This window comes from Austrofundulus limnaeus, unplaced genomic scaffold (genome assembly GCF_001266775.1).
Source record: "Austrofundulus limnaeus strain Quisiro unplaced genomic scaffold, Austrofundulus_limnaeus-1.0 Scaffold4, whole genome shotgun sequence".
Lineage (NCBI taxonomy): Eukaryota > Metazoa > Chordata > Actinopteri > Cyprinodontiformes > Rivulidae > Austrofundulus > Austrofundulus limnaeus.
In genome coordinates, this window is record NW_013952406.1 from 5,474,414 (window position 1) to 5,488,404 (window position 13,991).

A 13,991-nucleotide genomic window follows, 5' to 3' on the forward strand; every position below is an offset into this window, starting at 1 on the left:
GACTGAAGAAGCCTCTTGGAGGAGAGACGAAACATTTCATTAGAGAAGAACCCGTCCAGAAGACCTATACAATATTCATAAAACATGAAAAACATTTCACAGTGTAATGAAAGTTAAGTTGATTTTTTTGTTAATGTATTTGGTAACTTCTGTATGACAGACACAAGCCGAGTACTGCAAATGCCATTTAAAATGGCAAGTCTAGTGCCCCATCAAAGTAAAACATAAACACAAAACGCCCCTGATCCCTTTTTAACATACATGTCATAATTGACAAATGTAGTCATTCTTCAAACTATGATTTCACATCCCTGCTGTGATGCTATTTCAAAAACTACTAACAACAGACAAAGCTTTAGGTTTGTCCCATGAACCTTTACGTTTTAGGCTCCCACTCATTTCTTCTCAAAGCTCGTCCCGTGCTGCTGCAGTGTCCAAAGCGGACTGGAGCACATCTGAGTTCTGAGCCTCACTGCTGATCTCTGCCTGCTCTCGGGTTTTTCCCGAGCGTGCCCTGTCCCAGTCTGTTCGGACCTTGTCATTGTCCCACACAGTGGAGGTCTCAGTGTCACTGATGTAGCCTGGGTCGCCTGTGTAGTGAGTTGGATACACAAGGAGAGGCTCTGCAGAAAACGCCTTCAGGTCCCTGTTTTCAAACTGTTCCTTATAATCAGAGCTGTGAACGAGAAGACAAAGCCAAARAAATTTTGAGCAGAAGTTCACAGGTGCCTACTTTTTCTAGTAGAGTTAAATACTTACATTGGATGTTTGTTGTACATGATAGGAAGAAACTCATCCACTGGCAAAATCTTCTTTAAAGGTTCTGCTTTTAAAAGCTTCTCAGCTCCTTGTAATGACATCATRTAGCCAAGAGTCCAGTAGGAATAGTCTGCCTCCACTAGGTTGTGTATGTGTGGCACTGCTTTCTCCGGATGATCTACTTGCATTCTTTTCCGACCAATATAGCTAGAGACAAGGAAGAAAGAGGAGAGGTGAGAAGAAACTGACCTAAGAAAGCTGTGATAGAACCGAAGGTTATTGTGGAAGAGCAAACTCACATGAGATCCCAATCCAGGCCTTCTTCCTCAATCTCACTCATTAAGTTCACCAAGCGACGTTTGAAGAAAACCTCAAAGCGCAGATCATCTTCAATCACCAGAGAAGTCTGCAGACGCCTCTCTACAATCTAAGACCAGACACACATTCATCAAAATATCATCTGCACATTTCAACAATTCTTAATAGAATTGTTTTCATTGTCAGTGAACAAGCCTGTAACGAAACTGAACATAGAAAAACGTATAGGACAACAGCAATATATACAGTATATACTGTATAGTGACAAAGCCAATAATAAAGTAGTTATTGCACAAGTCCCATCCAGAGTAGTGTCAACTGCATATCTGATTATAGTACTGGTGGAGTGAGATGGGGTGCAGTCATGGGTGTAGATGGCAAATACAAGTGGGCTCAGCACACTGCCCTGGGGGGAGCCAGTGCTGATGCTGCATTCCATTTACTGGTACATTGTATTCTCGAAACTGGTAAATGGTAGGGACGTCATTTTCCAATATGAAACTGCATTCCAGTCAGCCGACAGGCGATTTTATTGTTGCCGCTAACCTAGCTACAACACTGCTACAATATAAACCATGACAAAAAGAGAGCTCTACTACGTATGTCATGCAAACAAACATTGATTTTAATAAGTATACAGTACTGCACAGAAAACACACTACTTGTGTGAGTGATTAAGCKTGCACAAAAAATTAAGAAAGATAATTAAGAGTAAAAGTTACAGAGTTAACTTTCTAAAGCTGCGAGTAGCCGCCATCTTGAAATCGAAACTGGGGGCAATTTCATTTCTTCCACTATACGAGTGGAATATTACCACTGGAGGGGGCGTTCCAGTTTAAATCTACCAATGGGAACAGGGAAATTACCACTTCCCAGGACTAATGGAACGCAGCATGAGTGTCAGRGTGGAGGAGCTGTGTGCGCCAATCCTTACAGACTGAGGACGATTTGTAAGGAAGTCCTTAATCTAGATGGAAGTGGCTGGTGGAAAGTCTAGGGCAGCCAGTTTGTCCACCGGGATGTCAGGACAGATCATGGTAATAAAGGCCAAGCTAAAGTCGACAAAGAGCATCCTGATGTAGAACTCAGGGAGTTCTAGGTGGGTTAGAGCGGTGTGGAGGGCAGTGAAGATGGCATCGGAGGTGGATCTGTTGTATGAGTATTGATGAGGATCAAAAGAAGAGGGAGGCAGTCCTTGATGTGCTGTGCACCAGTCTCTCAAAACATTTGGTGACCACTGGTGTTAGTGCTATGAGCCTGTAGTCATTGAAGCAGGTGGTGGTTGAGCTTTTTGGGACAGAGACTATAGTTGTCGACTTGAGGCAGGGTGGAACAGAGGCTGGTGCCAGGGAGAGATTAAAGATTTTTGTAAAGGCCCCTGTGAGCTCATAGAAGCCTTCAGTACACTGCCAGGGATTCCATCCAGCTCTGTAGCCTTCCTCACATTCACAGACCTGAACACAGATTTCACTCAGTGTTCCTGGATGGTGAGAGGGATTGTGTGATGTGGGGACAGTGGAGACAGTGTGGCTGAGGTGAGTTTGATTCAAAGTGAGTAAAGAAATAATTTAATTCCTCATCCAGGGAGGCATCTACTGTGATCATCACAGGGGGRTTGTAATTTGTTAGCTGTTTTAGGCCTGGCTACACCTTTTGTGGATTGTTGTCAGCCAGATATCCTCCACCATCCTTTTGTAGGCTGCCTTGGACCCCCAACCTGAAAACAGCATTTCAGGCTTTCAGGAGCGTCTGGACTTTGTTGGTCATCCAGGGCTTCTGGTTTGAGTAAACCCAGATGTTTTTTTCTRTCACAATCCTGTCTGTGCAGAACCTGTCGAAGGCTATGGTGGAGTCAGTGAAACCCTGGAGGTCCTGCTGTTCGAATGTGCTCCAGTCAGTTTTTGCAAAGCAATCCTGAAGCTGGGAGAGAGCAGCCTCCAGCCAGGTTTTAACACAGATTAACACTGACTGGCTTTGCTTTCCTCCTGACAGGAGTATATGCAGAGATGAGGCGTATAGAAAGTTGGTCAGACAGAGCCAAATGTGGGAGGGAGACTGCTCTGTAGGTACGCTTCAGGATGGAGTAGACCCGGTCCAACATGTTTGTCCCTCTGCTGACACACTGCACATATTTTGTGAATTAAGGGAGCACAGACCTTAAGCATGCTTGGGTAAAATCTACAGTGATTATATGAASTCCATGAGGRTGGATTTGCTGCTGTCTGTTGASCATGTTGTGTAGATATKCAAGAGCTAAGCTAATGTTAGCATGGGGTGGGGATATAGACAGAGGTGATGATTACCATTGCTAGCTCTCTGGGCAAATAAAAATGTCTGCAAGCAACAGACACTGCTTAAATATTTATAAAGCAGTGTRTGTTTATTATCTTGCTGTTTGTGCACCAGTCATTGTGAATATATACACAGTCCCCTGCCTCTGCTCGTTCCCGTCATGGCGATGGACAGTGCATCCCGCCAGCTGTATTATAGCATCTGGGATCAGCAGGTAAAGACACAGCAGTTGTGCACAGAGGAATTTGCTGCRATGCATAAGTCCAGTTCATCCATCTTATTGATCACAGATCTGGCGTTGGTCAGAAGAATGCTGGGCAGATGTGATTTTAGCGAGCCTGCTCGGCACTCCCAATTTTTGCTCAAGTTTGCATTTCCTCCTTCTTTCTCTCCTTTTTACTCCTGCTCCACATCCACAGCACCTCCTAAACCTCCTAAACTAAAGTTTTAAAAGCAATATCACAGAGTAAAAGTAACAGAGCTACTTTAGGATGCTGCCACATTGAGCAGCGCAATTCTAGATAAATGCTTAGCTTTTAAAATGTACCTCTTTCCAGACGTTATAGTGGGAAAGAAAGCAGCCCAGCTCTCCCTTTGTCAGTGGTCGATCATGGTAAGGGTCACTGTACCCAGGGAGCATATGGATACCCATTGCATGAACTTCACTGACATTCATTGCTCTAGAGCAAAGAAAGAAAATGTGATACAAATATTTACAAAAATGGGACACTGTAATAATTAATATGTACTAAACAATAGGATTTTTTCGTGAACTTACTTTCCATCTACTGCTACAATGACCTTGCATGCAATTTCCTGCTCATACAGAGCCGCCAGCATGCGTTCTCGGCGATCTGTCCTCCTCTGCAAATTTATCATAAACACCTGCAAATACAGTGACGCCAGTGTAATTACAGATTGCAACAGAAGGGGGAAGTTAAGAAAAGAAATAGGTAGAAGGCCATTTTTGCATTTTTCCATCTTCACCAGGCTCTTTACTCACCTCATCAAAGCCCATTTTGTCAGGTTGTTTTCTAGGAACAGGTATGTATTTGGAAGGCATCACTGTAGAATTTAGCACTACATGGTGAGAGGGAAGATGGATGCAGAAATGGTACAAATGAAATACAAGACTCATGCCACAAGATGTTACAGGACAGACAGGGCAGCAAAGATTATAATAAAAAAACTTTAAAGCCAGCCAAACCAAAAGGAGTCGACTGCAGGAAGAAAGCAGAACTCTCACCATTAGCTTCCAACAGGGAGTGCAGGAAGCTGTCAGCTTCATCTTGTAAAGTGTTGTGAGAGCGCAGTGGTACAGGTAAGTAACCATATGTCTCCTTATTACATACAAACATCTGAACATCTGTTAAAAAACATAGATTGGAAACATCAACATCACGAGTAACATGTTCAATTTTACATTTAATCACTAGCTTGTGAAATACCTGCCATCCGAGCAGAGAATGCAAACACGATAATGTCATCAAAAGCCCAGCTGTAATCTGGATGTGGTGGGTGAAAAGCCAGCTGCCTCGATGCCTCTTTTCTGAGGTCTATCAGAAATGTAGAGTGAACCATAGGAACAGCAAAACAGCCCTTCCGCAGTCTCTTCCTGATAGGTATATAGGCAGGTGTCCTCTTATAGTAGCCCTGACAAGAAGTAGCGGATTTACATTTGAATTAATAAAAAATAATCCAGGGTGTTGGCCTGAACGCACAAGCAGACGCAACCAGTTTTCATACCTGGGAAGTCATTCCACACCAGAAGTTTGAATAGGCTGCTCGGGATTCAAGCATTGGAGCGATRATAGTCTTATTCTGTTTCATGAGCTTCCAGAGCACATTGGGATTGGTGAGAAGGTTATCACAGTCCACCAACTGCACAGTGGAGAGTGGTGAGATTGTGAAATGTGTTYATAGAGTCAAAGAAAATTCCTTTTTAATTTTTGATTTAAAATAAAAAGGAAGCTGAGCAATAAAACTACAAAGACAGAATTATCGCAGTTCTGGAGTTATGTCACTTAAAACTCCACTAAACCTAAACACTGTGTGTTGGGCTAAAAAAATACTGCAATAAAATGTCAAAACCTGAATGAACTATACTAAAATATAAACTCTGAGAAACAAAGCACWAGTAGATCAACTTTAACGCCTTGTGTTCCTCTTTATTTACAACTGTGGCTTGATTTTGTAATTCTTTAGCTGCTACAATCAAATGCTAAAAATAGTTTTAACAGCTGTCTCAGTGCATTTTCAGTCTTATTGTCTTTTTAATATTACCGTACTCAGGAAAAACTTACTGACTTACCATGAAGTAGTCCGCCCACATTTCACGAGCCGACTCCAGTGCTGCTTGCCGAAGTTTCATAACATGCTCATAACGAAGATCTGTCCAGTGCTTTGGACCATCTTCATCCTTATAACGTCTTAGAAAGACATTGTGATGTTAAATGAATGGATTATTTGTTTAGCTGTTTATCGATTACACCAGAAAAGTGTAACAAAACAAACCCAGGCTTTTCTTTTGGCCTCCACTCCACATTATGGTAAAGTTTCTGCACTTTTAAAAGCCAGTCACGTAAAATCACCGTGGTGTTGTCCTCATTGTGGTCAGTTGCAACCCTGTCAATAAAGCAAAAGTACAAATGAACAGTATGTATTGTATTCAAAACCAATGATGAGTGCAGCACAAGTGCCAAGAAAAGACCAGAACTGAAAGGAAAAACCTTGACTCAAATAACAATAGYCCTGTGTTCACATTTAGACTCATATTGTCTGTAGCTGTGGGAACTGATACAAGTGTTACTGATACTAACAGTACACAATAACAACAAAGTACAAGTAGCAGATATCTCGTTAGCATTTTAAAGAAAGAACACGTAAAAAAGGACATCACAGAAGTGAAACTTTTACTTCTAAAATCTGTAATGCTTAGAACGGAAGGAAGAGATTTGAGCCATGTGTGAAGCAAATGACCCYGTGTTAGACAATAGGTTTAATGCAATCCTGAAGAATGAAACCATGCTACACATTGGGTTTTCAGCACACATGACTATTCAAAAAGTGCTAAATAATGCAAAAATAAAACACTTCCAGTTTCCTTAACCAGACAGACCAAAACCCTGCTTTAATAAAAACACATGCAATCAGCTAAATGTGAAAGTTACTCATTTGAATGACAGCTAGAATAGATTTAATGGAGTTAATTTTTTGTGGCTCTCCCAGGACACTTTCTTATTACCAACCCCRATTGCTGCTATACAGCCTTCAATCAAATCCCTCTTTTACATAATCTGTTCCCTGTTTATGCTCAAGCAAAGTTTACTAAAAGGAAAGCATACTTCTGAAATATACAGCATTTGAACAGACATCAGTGAGAGGCGCGTCTCTTCTAATCCCGTCTATTTTTACTGTTACTGGAGGAGAGCAGAAAGCAGCCCTAATTGCAGACAAGAAAAAATCTAAAATGACAGTTTGGCCGATTATGATTCTGAGGCTTTGGCATGCTTACAAAGMGCTAAAATACTTAGAATATAGGGTGTTTACAGCAGCGCAAAGCTGTTTGCATTTCTCACATGTAACCTAATCTGTCCCTTGAGCGTGYAAGACAGAGCTGTATTTTTTGCAAACATTATTCTAAAATCAGTTTAACACGACTCCTCCCAAACATTAAAAAAAAAAAAAACATTTACAAGGCTTCTCTGTGAGGTTAAATTGCTTCATCAAGTTACTCAGTGAGGATCACACCTCTTCAGTCCTCAGGGCAGTCATGTAAACTGCTCAGAGCTGAGGATACAGATGTGGGTGGGCTGGTGAAGCATGTTATTTACTTTTTTTAAGCAAGAACCACCACTCTTACTTGCTTACGTTTTTTTCCCCTCTAGACATGGTTGACAGATGTTTAATTAGCACAGTTAGTTGCTTAGAAAGTTGTCTGTTGAAATCAGCAGGGTGCAGACACAGCTGTCACTGGCAGAAAACTTTTACAGAGACATGAAATAAACATGGTTCAGTCTAAAACTATAAAAACTCAGAGGGAAATGAAGGCTGCTGTGTGGAGAAAGTGAAGGGTGAACAGCTCCTCTAGTGGACAGATTTTTCCCGTCTCCTCCCCTCCACGTTTACAGATCACTAAACTCTGATTAACAGTGTCAGGATCTGTTCATGTCTTTCTCCAGTCCAGGTTTGATTTTAAATATTCAGTCAGTAGATTCACTGCTCTGATAATAATCATGACTTTCTGTAGCTCTTCAGCCTTTCAACACACTCTTGATGCTCAATCTCTGCGGGTCTGCCCACTTTAATATTCTTCCTAAAAAAAACAGTGTAATGTCAGTGTGGACAGCCTTTGTGTTAAGAAGCATTTCCACAATTTTAACTCATTTAAATAGATCATTTGGTTCAACAGGGCCAATTCTCCAGTGACAACTTACCATAGAGCCATACGGTCTTTGGGATAGTTGAGGCGCTCAATRGTTCCCAGGAAATACGGCAGAGTGTGCTCGGAGTTTCTGCAGATGAGAGCAAGAAGAACCCGCGGGGCGAGGAGCGAAGACTCGGGGCTCCAGCGCTCCTCAGCAAAGTATCCCCGGGCTGGAGAGCTGCAGCCGGACAGGAGCAGCAGGAGCAGCGCGGCGCGGAGGACGGACACCTCAGACATCGTGGAGATACCTTATGCTTTACAGGATATTAAAATGTGACCGGGGCTTGTTCAGAACTGCAGAATTGATATTTATCCCTCCACTTCTCACGGCCATCACAAAGACAGGAAAAGTAGCTGCACAAGTTGAGCTTTAAAGGGGTGGGATGAGCCTCGGTCTTAAAGGGGACGGACAACAAACTCAGCCGTTAAAAAACCACGGGCCTAATTCAAGTTAAYAGCGAATTACTTTATTTGATATTTTACAGATCATTCCCAACTGCTTAAACAACTTTTCACAATATATGCATGTCATTTCGTAGTATTTTGGTCAGATTAGATTACAAGTTTGTTAAAAACTAGACACAAAAAAAGAAACATCTAATTTTTAAAACATTTTTTGTCATATTTTAAAACAGAAAAAAGGCTTAAAATATTTGGTCTACAGTTTTTCACTTCACTGAAAATTTGTGTKTTTGCACGTCTCTAGCTTCTACATCAAACCTACATCTGCATGTTACACAGCTGTATCGTAGATAAATTCAACTGTTATCTGCTCTTCAAAATTCTGCAGTCAACAATTTATTGTATGTATTTTACAGTAAATGTAATGTACCTAAATAACACCCCTTATACAACAACCTGCAAAGACATGTATTTTTTGCTTGTGTTCACTGATTGAGAATTTCACCACTTTAATAATAAGAAATCATTTTTATTTAAGATAGTGTTGACATCCTGCGTTATTTCCCTGAGAGCTCTACAGTTTGGCCCCCGAGCCTGGCCTCTCTACCTGGATAGTCAAGGAAGCAGCTGCAGGGTCGTCGATGAGCCAAAACAGCTCTCCATTGGTTGGAAGAACACGGGCTGCTGGAAACGCTGAACCTTCTCTACCTTCCAGGACTTCCTGTAAACACATTGACCACTGTTTTGTAAAACAACTGTATTACTGCAAGTTTGAGTATTTTTGATGTGCAAAGAAAAACACAAAAACAGCTATGATTATTATCATCAGTTTTCTTCCTCTAATGGTAAATGGCTTGAACTTATTTAATGTCCGGATTAATGTTTCTTCTTTGTCTGTTCTTATTAGATAACCTTATTAAAAGGTTTGTTTATGTTGTTGTTGTGAAAATAGAAAAATGTTAACACAAATTGTACATAAAAGATACATGCATTTTACATTCATATAAATAAAAACAGTGTTATCTGCACATTGTAATCTCATCTGAAGTAAAATCCCTTACTAAACAGGATATGACTTTTATGAAAGATTGGGCACAATYACAGGTGATTTACTATCTACTATCAATCTTTCTATATTCTTAGAGCACTGGATTATGATTTTGAAATGCAACTGACAAAACTCGGTGTTACCTTCAAAACAGAAGCTTTGCTTCCACCTGTAGTTACAAAAGTAACGCAGCGCGCAGAGTTCACCACCGGAAAAGTCATAGTCACTCGCTGTGGTGGTGGTTTGGGAGAATCACTGATAGGGGCCACTATCTTCTTTGTTTCCTGCATTTTGGACACAGACAACCCAAATATTTTGTTAAATAAAAAAAAATACAGTGTAAGCTACAATCAGTGACATTTGTGATAACTACCATATATAGYAGAACATGGCACACACACACTTGCATTGTTATTTTAATAATTTTAAAATTAAATCTTTTAGAAGTTTTGTTTTTCCTGCAAGATTTTATATTTCAGTTTGATCCAGTTTAACGAACATAATGAGAAGAATGCTTTGTTTGGATTGCTGGTTTGAGTTAAGGTAGGCCAACATTAGCAGAGAGGACTGAAACAGCAATTTCTTAGTTCCAGTGCAAAGCATTTAATTATTTTTGTGGTGCAAATGTATGAGAACACTTCTTAATATAGCAGGAACAWTGCAACTGTAGCAAACCAGGAAACTCCATCCAAGAATAACCTGAAAACCATATAAATTTCTAATATGTAAACATACAGTAACTATACAAGCAATAAGTTCACTGACACGTTGCTCTCACCTCAAGTAGAGGGTGATCTGGAAAAAGGGAACATGTGTGCCCATCGGGTCCCATACCAAGCAGTAACAGGTCAAACACAGGAAAGCTGTCACTTGGGAAGGCCTGTGATTATTAAAATGAATAGTTAATGCAAAAAGGACTTCTTGTTATTCTTYCTCCATGTTCTAAAAGCTTGTGATTGATCCACACCTCTTTCAGTTTGCGTGTATAATCTTCAGCACACTCATTGACTGGCAGAGAGGAGTCAATGGCTAGGATTCCACTTTCAGGGAGGTTGATTTTGGAAAACAAATGACYCTGTAAAGGAAGCAAAATGGTGCACTTTTTATTGTTATTGTTGCACYRAAAATAACACTGCGGTCCACAGACAATGACCAACGAAATAATTTYGCAGCTCCCATAGTGCAAATACTCAGAACATTAAAAAARGKWAAAWWARRRGKWAAAAAAMCAAATAAAAAAGTACAACCACTGTAGCAAATAAATCAGAACATTAAAAAAGATAAAATAAAAGGTAGAAAAAGATTAAAAAGATAAAAAAGATAAAAAAGCAGTAGCAGCCATATCAGAGTAATTCACCCAAATGTGAACGATAATAATGTGATTGAATAATTATACGCTAATATAACCACATTGTTTGTTAACATGTGTTAACAAACAAACAAACAAACAAACAAACAAACAAACAAACAAACAAACAAACAAACATTATACCTTGTAAAGACCATAGGTGCTCTCTGGATCATCAAACGAAACCAGTCTCTCGTCACAGAAGCCAACCATCCACTTGCTGCAGTCCAGTTGTGGCAGGGCGAGCAGCTCTTTGCTGAGCAGAGAGACGAGGCTTCCTCCAGAGAGGCCCAGGGTGAACCTGCCATGAGAGGAGATGGCCTTCTCTGCCCGTGAAATCACAAGATGGGCCAGGGCAGGACCCAGCTCTGCTGAGGTGGGAAACACCACTACTCTTCTACCAGCCATGAGGGAACTATCTGACATGAAGAAAAACAAGARAACTACTGAACAAAAGGAAGTTACCAAATACAATTGCTAACCAAGATGTGTCTGTAAATTCTCCTTATTAGGCCTTCTAKTGTATCAAACTGCCTTTTTTGCAGTATTTAAAGTGATAGGATACAATATTGTAGGAARTGGGAATTGCTAATTAAACAGGATAATAAAAAAGCATGTTTACATGGGCATTTTAAAGTAGTTCGTTTRTTACATATAGGACGTGTATACTTTTCTTGTATAAATAAGTAACTTTTCGTACCTTGTAAAGACTAAACTCCACAACAGGAGACGGTCATGCAGATTTTAAGTCGGCAAAATGAGTAAATTTCATTCGACGCACTACTTCCTCAGACAACATTTTATCAGCCAATCACAGCTTCTGTAATACCGCGATGCATTCTGGTTGATGTAGTCTCCGGAAAACTCGCAACGCTGCTGTAAACAAGTGAGGCAAAATAAAGTCGAAAAATTAATGTAAAGCAGAATTTTAGTTGAGCTTTATACAAACTCGACTAATGTTACTATCTACAGAGGTGAAATTGTTGAGCTAAATATTACAAGTTTGCGAGGTTGTACACTTCCGCCCCGCCGCTAGATGGCGACACGTCATTTTACTCCGACTCCGTTTACGTTGTAACAAACATTTTGCAGATTTCTGTGTGTTTGAGACTAAAAGAAACATGTCCACAGCGTTTTCTTTCCAGACGCAGCTCGTGTCCATTATGGACGCGTTGTCCAAAACAGCCGTAATGGAAATAAGCAAACTTGTAGAGATCGAATCGAAGATGTTGAAGATAGAGATAACCCGAGGGCGAAACGAAATCGCGTCGCTCACAGAGAAACTGCAGCTGATGGAGAAGTTACTGTACATGGCACAGGGACGCAGTCAGGATGCAGCAGCCGTAGTGATGAGAGAAGCTACAGAAAACGACGATTTCTTGGCGCCTGACAGGACTAGACCTGTCATTAAGAGGTAGGCTTGTTGATTGAGGTAGGCTTGTTGATTGCCATGTGTGTGGGTCGACTCAGTTTGTGCTATGCTGACATTTTATAACATTGGTTGCCTTTGGCTTATGCTGTAATCTAAGTGCACTTCCTCCTAGTGAAACTCTGTGGGAAAACACAGCTTCCTCTGCTGAGATGAGCAGTTTGCAACAAAGTGAAGATCATGGTTTAACTGAAGTAAGTCAGCAATTTTTCTATATTATTATTTTGCAACCACAYATTCTGCTTTGTTTCACATTTCTAACTGGTGCATTTGATTAATACTCCTTGTGATTAGATGCCAAACCCACTAAAGGAGCAGTCTGAACCAATAGTAATAAAAGTGGAGCCATCAGAGGCAGGCAATGAAAATGCTGAACAAGCTAGGACAAATGAAAACAGTGAGTTTATCATTTGCTTGCTCCTCAAAATTGTTCCAGTAAATAATGTTGCATCTTATTTCACCACACTACAGCTTTATTACTAAGCTTTGTAAGCCTGACGAAAACTTCTTTTTTTTTTTTACTTGTATTGTGTTTATTTGCTATCAACAGGAGGGGAAGCAGTCACAAACACCCAAAAGAGTCCAAATGTGATGCCCCACCCAAAACCCATCGCTGAACTTCAGCAGCCTCCATTCACCAATAGATTTGTGACTCTGAGCRCCCAGCAGTCGGTCGAGGAAGCTGGGAGAGGAAAAATGCACTGGAACTCCCAGTTAACACCTGCAAACACAACCCTTCAGATTGGGAAAAGCATGGCTCAACATGTTGCCTCCCAAAGTGCTAACGTACTCAGAAATTTGAAGCTTCACAATTTTAGAAGCTCGGCTGCAAAGAAGTTTGGCTGTTTGCAGTGTGGCAAGAGTTTCCGATGCTTTAGTCAGCTCGAAATTCACCAGAGAAGTCACACAGGAGAAAAGCCGTTTAGATGTACGCTATGTGGAAAGCGATATGCCCAGAAAGGGCACCTGTACACACATCAGCGCACACACACTGGGGAAAAACCTTATCGGTGTCCAATTTGCGGAAAGGGCTTCATTCAGAAATGCACTCTTGATATGCATCAGCGCACACACACAGGAGAAAAACCTTTTGTTTGTATCAACTGTGGCAAAGGCTTTACGAAGAACTGTAATCTGAAAAAGCACCTTGCTGTACATCTAGATCCAAGTTTGAACATTTACGGTAATGAATCCAGTGCACCGTCATTCAGTGGAACAGTTGCGAACAAAACTAGATAAACCACCAACCAGCACCAAATGTTACCTCCCTCGTTTTAGTTTTGGTTCAAAGCTTTTTGTAAAAAATAAATAAATAATAAAGTTATTTTTGTTTGGTTTGTGTCACTTTTTACTATTTAAATGTAAAAAAAATGTATCTAAAATTCAATATAGTTAGCAATATTTTTTTATGTCACACCATTTCACAACTGAAGTCATCTCAGGGAACTGTAAAAACACATTTACATACTTTATAAAATGTCAAATAGAAAATACATATCTAAGGAGGCCAGCAGATTCCGTTATATCTTCACTGTATAACAAACACTGTTAAAAAATGTCTGACATGTTACTGTTAATTTATGCATACATTGCTTAATTTTTCATATACTGTGCAGTTCTAATAAAAAATAGGAATGTATAATTAGATATAAGTGGTCTAAATTTTGATAGACAAATTGATACAAAAAGTTAACACTTTATAGCAGAGGTGGGCAATCCTGGTCCWGGAGGGCCGCAGTCCTGCATGTTTTACACATTTCCCTGCTCCAACRCACCTGATTCAGTCACTGAATTACCTCTTACACCTTCTGCTGCATGGAGGACCGACACTGACATAATTAGAATTAAAAGCAGAAACATATAAATGAACCACTAAATCAATAAATACGTTTAAAATGCACCAAATACATTAAAAAAGAACTTTAGCTCAAGTTTTATAATTTAATTTACCATCATATTTATTTTTCCA

General features: G+C 40.2%; 3 protein-coding genes across 5 annotated transcripts in view; 1 reads left to right on the forward strand and 2 right to left on the reverse strand.

Moving 5' to 3' along the window:
• Nucleotides 1-107: 107 nt before the first annotated feature.
• Nucleotides 108-8,155, reverse strand: colgalt1a (collagen beta(1-O)galactosyltransferase 1a). The gene is made up of 12 exons (XM_014024812.1): nucleotides 7,806-8,155; nucleotides 5,884-5,994; nucleotides 5,681-5,798; nucleotides 5,116-5,250; nucleotides 4,818-5,022; nucleotides 4,616-4,735; nucleotides 4,373-4,449; nucleotides 4,148-4,254; nucleotides 3,917-4,049; nucleotides 1,059-1,186; nucleotides 760-966; nucleotides 108-676 (listed from the first exon to the last, which is right to left on the reverse strand). The coding sequence occupies exons 1-12, from the start codon at nucleotides 8,030-8,032 to the stop codon at nucleotides 406-408; spliced, it is 1,839 nt and encodes a 612-aa protein (XP_013880266.1). The 5' UTR covers nucleotides 8,033-8,155; the 3' UTR covers nucleotides 108-405.
• A 547-nt stretch (nucleotides 8,156-8,702) lies between these two features.
• On the reverse strand, nucleotides 8,703-11,888 carry pgls (6-phosphogluconolactonase). Of its 3 annotated transcripts, none has more exons than XM_014024957.1 (6): nucleotides 11,870-11,888; nucleotides 10,738-11,012; nucleotides 10,213-10,320; nucleotides 10,024-10,125; nucleotides 9,389-9,529; nucleotides 8,703-8,918 (listed from the first exon to the last, which is right to left on the reverse strand). In XM_014024957.1, the coding sequence occupies exons 2-6, from the start codon at nucleotides 10,999-11,001 to the stop codon at nucleotides 8,772-8,774; spliced, it is 762 nt and encodes a 253-aa protein (XP_013880411.1). In that variant the 5' UTR covers nucleotides 11,002-11,012; nucleotides 11,870-11,888; the 3' UTR covers nucleotides 8,703-8,771. The 3 variants fall into 3 exon arrangements, with proteins under 3 accessions (XP_013880411.1, XP_013880404.1, XP_013880397.1); XM_014024950.1 differs by lacking the exon at nucleotides 11,870-11,888 and adding an exon at nucleotides 11,294-11,434; XM_014024943.1 differs by lacking the exon at nucleotides 11,870-11,888 and having other exon boundaries at nucleotides 10,738-11,033.
• Nucleotides 11,683-13,991, forward strand: part of LOC106527124 (zinc finger protein 26) — a 6,217-nt gene continuing 3,908 nt past the window's right edge. Inside the window, exons 1-4 of the mRNA XM_014021898.1 lie at nucleotides 11,683-12,007; nucleotides 12,138-12,216; nucleotides 12,317-12,419; nucleotides 12,573-13,254. Coding sequence (XP_013877352.1) covers nucleotides 11,715-12,007; nucleotides 12,138-12,216; nucleotides 12,317-12,419; nucleotides 12,573-13,254 — 1,157 coding nt within the window. The 5' untranslated portion in view covers nucleotides 11,683-11,714. The remainder of the gene's footprint in view (nucleotides 12,008-12,137; nucleotides 12,217-12,316; nucleotides 12,420-12,572; nucleotides 13,255-13,991) is intronic.